The 5,930-nt window shown below is 34.3% G+C and overlaps 1 protein-coding gene across 1 annotated transcript; it reads left to right on the top strand.

Annotated features, from left to right (window-relative positions):
- Nucleotides 1–531: 531 nt before the first annotated feature.
- Nucleotides 532–4,374, top strand: LOC134717732 (uncharacterized protein K02A2.6-like). Its single transcript, XM_063580225.1, has one exon. It carries the CDS (start codon nucleotides 532–534, stop codon nucleotides 4,372–4,374), a length of 3,843 nt encoding a protein of 1,280 aa, XP_063436295.1.
- The last annotated feature ends 1,556 nt before the right edge of the window (nucleotides 4,375–5,930 follow it).

The raw sequence follows: 5,930 nt of genomic DNA, 5'->3' as shown, positions 1-5,930 counted from the left end.
GAAGTTTTAACGCATAAATATTCGCGACGATTTATATTCGCGTTATTTTTCTACTCGCGAAAGTCGCGAAAATCATTCGCTCGCGAAAATCAGTTGGTTTACAGTATTTGACTTACGATCAACCTACTCGATACCTGTTATTGGTTGTGTTGAAGCCTTAGACAACACAGTTAAAGTCGAAGAATTAACAGTTGTATAAGTTTTACTGATAATTTCCTTTAAAGTGTCAGGCGTAGTCTGCTTTACAGTTGCCGGAGATGTATTGCAGGTGTCATATCTATCATCATGTCTATAAACATGATTAATATAATCCAACAGTTCTCACGGTACTCTGACCACACACAGACTCTTAACTGCTTTACACGTGTTATCTGTATAGTAATGTTTACTGTTGTAATATAATATCATGATGTGTAGCTTGTAATAAAGTGTAGTTTAATATTAGTCTTGAATGAATGCAGACGTACATACATGCCCCATGCAGAATATAACATGGTGTCAGATGAAAAAACGAATTGATTAACTACCAAGATGGATCAACTGAAACCACCCATAGCCTTAAGTATAGAGGGAAATGTTTCCGAGAATTGGAGAAAATGGAAACAAAAATTCCAGTTTTACTTGGACGCTACTGAGTTCAATGAAAAGGCAGAAAAGTTGCAATGCTCGCTGTTACTTCATTGTATTGGAGAAGATGCCGTGGAAGTATTCAACACATTTAATTTCGTGGAAGATGAAAAGGACAAAATTGCACCATTGCTATTAAAATTTGAGCAATTTTGCAATCCGATAAAGAACCAGACTTACGAACGATACAAATTCCACACGTGTTCGCAAAGTGAAGAAGAAAATATAGACCACTATGCCACAGAGCTAAAAAACAGAGCCAAAACATGTGAATTTGGACAGTTATGCGACAGTTTTGTAAGAGACAGGATAGTATGTGGTATACTAAGTGACAATGTTCGCGAAAGATTACTAAGAATTCCAGACTTGACACTCGCAAAGTCAATAGATATATGCCGCGCATCGGAAGTTTCAAAACAACAATTAAAATCTATAACAGAAGATGAAAAAACAGTTCACGCAATGAGGAAAGACTACAAATCAGGACACAAACCAAAAGTGAAACAACAATACAGAGATTATAGAAAAGACAACCCAAAAGGCCAGAAATACGATTGCAAGAAATGCGGAATGCAACATCTACCTAGAAGTTGTCCAGCTTACGGAAAAACGTGTAACCAGTGTAAAAAGCCGAATCATTTTAGGAAAATGTGCAAAAACAGAAGAATAAATGCTATTGAGGAAGAAAGCGACAGCGAAGATGAATTATACATTGGATGTATCGAAAATCAGAAGAAAAGTGAAAATTCTTGGATGGTTAATTTGAATCTGAATGGAAAAAATCAGAAGTTCAAATTGGATACGGGTGCGCAAGCAAATGTAATTCCGTACAAAGTATTGAAATTGGTGAAAGGAGATACCAAAATTATTCCAAGCAAAACAAGATTAGTCACATATTCAGGTGAAAAAATGGATGTGCTAGGGAAATGTTACATAAATGTATCTCACAAAGATAAAATTGAAAGAATGGAATTTGCAGTTGTTAATTTCAATGCTCAATGTATCTTAGGATTAAGTGCTTGTGAAAAATTAAATCTAATTAATAGAGTTATGTCAGTTGAGAAAAGTGCTGAATCTATTTTGAAAGAAAATAGTGATTTATTCGATGGAATAGGGGAATTAGAAGGATATCATCATATTGAATTAGATAAATCAATCAATCCGGTTATTCACCCACCACGTAGAGTACCGATTGCTCTGCAAGATAGATTAAAATCAGAAATAGAGAGAATCGAAAAATTAGGCATTGTGGAAAAAGTGGAACAACCTACTGAATGGGTTAGTTCAATAGTAATTGTAGAAAAGGCAGATGGTAAATTAAGGATATGTTTGGATCCTAAAGATCTTAATCGAGCAATAAAGAGAGAACATTTCATATTGCCGAGACAGGAAGAAATAACCGCTAAGTTAGCAGGAGCAAAATATTTTAGTAAGCTTGATGCTTCAAGTGGATTTTGGAACATCAAATTAGACGAGGAAAGTTCTAATTTATGTGCATTCAATACACCATTCGGAAGATTTAAGTTCTTAAGATTACCGTTTGGAATCAAATCTGCTAGCGAAGTGTTTCACAAAGCCGTATGCAAAATTCTTCATGGATTAAATGGTGTCGAATCATTTATTGATGATATATTAGTGTGGGGATGTACAAAAGAAGAGCACGACAAGAGATTAAAAGAGGTTCTAGAACGAATCCGTACCGCAAATTTGAAGTTAAGGCGTGATAAATGTGAAATGGGAATTTCTGAAGTGACATATTTCGGTCACAGGTATACACGAGAAGGATTGAAAATCGACGACAACAAAGTGAAAGCGATAACCGAAATGAAATCACCGACCACCAAAAAAGAACTTGAACGATTTCTTGGAATGGTGACGTATATAGCAAAATTCGTACCAAATTTCTCATCAAACACAGCAGTATTGAGGGATTTACTGAAAAAGGATGTACCGTTTCAATGGGACGATAATCGTGATAAAACATTCAAAGATCTGAAAACATTGATCACAAACTCTCCAGTGCTTAGATATTTCAACAGTACAAAGCCAGTGAAGTTATCCGTAGATGCATCACAAAATGGACTAGGTGCTGTACTATTACAGAAAGAGTTGCCAATCGAATATGCATCGAGGGCATTGACTACATCGCAGAAAAATTGGGCACAAATAGAAAAAGAGCTATACGCCATCGTATTCGGGTGTGAAAGATTTCATCAGTATGTATACGGAAGGACAATTGAGGTAGAAACAGACCATAAACCTCTAGAAGCAATATTCAAAAAGCCACTAGTAAACGCGCCTCCCAGAATACAAAAACTTATGTTACGACTACAGAAGTATGACATTAATGTAGTGTACAAACCAGGAAAATTGATGTACATATCAGACACTTTGTCAAGAGCTTACCTTCATGAGTTCGACAACTCATGTGACAAGGACATAGATGCACAAGTACATTTATTGGTAAAACATGTGTCCGTATCAGAGTCAAAAATGGATGAATTCCGAAGAGAAACAGACTGTGACGATGCATTAACAGAGCTAAAGAAAACTGTAAAGGACGGATGGCCCGAGAGCAAGTCCGAAATAAACGACAAAATTAAACCATATTGGGACTACAGAGAAGAAATTCATGAAGCACAAGGATTAGTGTTCAAAGGAGAAAAAATCGTAGTGCCGTTTGCTTTAAGAAAAGAAATGCTGCAGAGAATTCACGAGGGGCACCAAGGCATAGAAAGATGTAAAAACAGAGCAAGGGATGTTTTGTTCTGGCCCGCAATGTCAAAACAAATAGAAGACATTGTCCAAAGGTGTGAGATATGCAAGCGATTTCAGAACTCAAATGCAAAAGAACCAATGATTAAAGCCGAATTACCATCGCGACCGTGGGAGAAAGTAGCCACAGACGTGTTTGATTTTAAAAACAGACAGTATTTATTAATTGTGGACTATTATTCAAAGTTTTTTGAAGTTAGTATCCTGAACAATTTGACCAGTGATACAGTCATGATGAACATGAAGTCCATATTTGCACGACATGGCATTCCAGAAGTACTTGTATCTGACAATGCAAGATATTATACAAGTTCAAAATTCCAAGAATTCGCGAAATCGTGGGAATTTAAACATATAACGTCGAGTCCGAGATACCAACAAAGCAATGGATTAGCGGAAAGGACAGTGCAAACCGTTAAACAGCTACTAAAGAAAGCTGATTATGAAGGAAAAGATCCGTATATGAGTATTTTGAATTTCAGAAATACTCCGTTAGACAGTGACATGCCGTCGCCATCTCAACTATTGATGGGTCGCCGTTGTAAAACGAAATTACCTATAACGAAGAAGTTGTTGAGAACCGAAGTTCCGGAAAATGCAAAGAAAACATTTGTTAAAAAACAAGAGAAACAGAAACTGTATTATGATAAGAAAACAAAAGAATTATCAAAATTGAACGTTAATGACAATGTATATGTTCAAAGAGAAAAGCGTTGGGAACCAGCAGTCGTTGTTCAAAAAACAGACAATTCGCGTTCGTATATTGTTAAAACAGAAAATGACAAACTGTACAGAAGAAATAGAAAACATTTGATGGAAAACAAAAACAATGTTGTAATTGAAAATGACGATTTAGACACTGAGCCAATAGTGCAACCTAATACTGTACAAAACGAAGTCAATGATTATAACCGTACGCGTAGTGGACGAATGGTGAGAAAACCAGAGAGACTAATTGAAAACATGAACTAGTGTGTAGGAGTTAGATTAATATTTAGATTAGGACAATTTAGCTTTAGAGACAATATTTTCATTAATTACATACACATCATTTCAACATTTCATTAATACAATTTATTTGTTTAGTAAGGCAAAGTTTTACATGATGCCATTTCATTTCATTTCATTTCATTTAAGTAAAGAAGGGAGATGTCATATCTATCATCATGTCTATAAACATGATTAATATAATCCAACAGTTCTCACGGTACTCTGACCACACACAGACTCTTAACTGCTTTACACGTGTTATCTGTATAGTAATGTTTACTGTTGTAATATAATATCATGATGTGTAGCTTGTAATAAAGTGTAGTTTAATATTAGTCTTGAATGAATGCAGACGTACATACATGCCCCATGCAGAATATAACAGCAGGTTATCATTTTCATAAAATATGCTGTTTTAAATTTTTTAATAGATACAGATGTTGAACTAGATTTAGCAGATAGTACTGGGAAAATAATGAAATAATTGATGTTTAGCAGAGACACCACACATGATAAATGGATAATAGACTCTAATAAGTCGAAGAAAAATCATAATCATGGCCAAAAAAAAACTACGAAGTTTCTTACATATCGTTCAGAAAAATTTGGAGTTGAACCCAACCGATATTCTGTATTGACATCAGGTGGACAATATCTACTTATAGTATATTTCATTATAGTTGGACTCCATTCAATAGCTTAAACTTTTAAATAAGTTTGATTAAAGAATTGCTTATAATGGAAAATTGAGAAAAAGGACCAAATGTGATCACTGTTATACAAAACCGAAATATATCGTCGAAACTTACAAGTGTTTGCCCAATGATATTGTAATTACTTATTTTAATGCAAACAATAGAACTTCAATGAGGTCTTGCAACTAATTCATTATATTTTGTCTCAACAAAGATCTTTAAACGGATAAATTCCTGAAATTCTTAAAAGTTGTAGAACAATGCCTAATTTTATTTATCAAGTTTGTTGTTATTATTGAAAACAATATCCCTAGATTCATTCTGTCGTGATCTCGTAGGGTGATAGGTTATCAGAGTTATAGTATCTGATTTAATGTGCAATAAACTTATGAACAGGCAGTGGTACCTTTCCATGCAGATTTATCATAGAACTATACCAATGTGTGTTAATTTAAGTAAACACTATGTATGTTTGATAAAAAAAAAAACTATTCACTATCAATATGTTCAATACCTTTTGTTTGCGTCTCATTAGTAACAGTTAAAATGGCTGTATTTACATTTCCAGAAGTTTACTTGCGATTGCCGGAGATGATTCGCTGGTTATTATGCCCATGAAAACTGACGTCGTTGAGCTCCTTATAGACACTTGAGTGTTTTTTTACAGTTACTATGTCAGTTGCTCGATCTATAATCAACAAATATTGAATGTTTTTTTTAAAAAACATAATCGAAAGGATTACTGAAAAAGAAAAGAGAACAGTGGCAAAATAAAACTACAATATGAAAAAAAAGAATTTTAAACATACACCAATATTAACAGCCAGATATGTTTATTTCTGG

The sequence above is a fragment of the Mytilus trossulus genome, chromosome 5, assembly GCF_036588685.1.
Source record: "Mytilus trossulus isolate FHL-02 chromosome 5, PNRI_Mtr1.1.1.hap1, whole genome shotgun sequence".
Taxonomy (NCBI): Eukaryota; Metazoa; Mollusca; class Bivalvia; order Mytilida; family Mytilidae; genus Mytilus; species Mytilus trossulus.
Note: the sequence above shows the minus strand (reverse complement) of the source record. Positions and strands in the feature narration are given on the sequence as shown.

What these genes read in the sequence shown, in the direction of transcription:
- LOC134717732 (XM_063580225.1), top strand. Translation starts at nt 532, where the DNA reads ATGGATCAACTGAAACCACCCATAGCCTTAAGTATAGAGGGAAATGTT.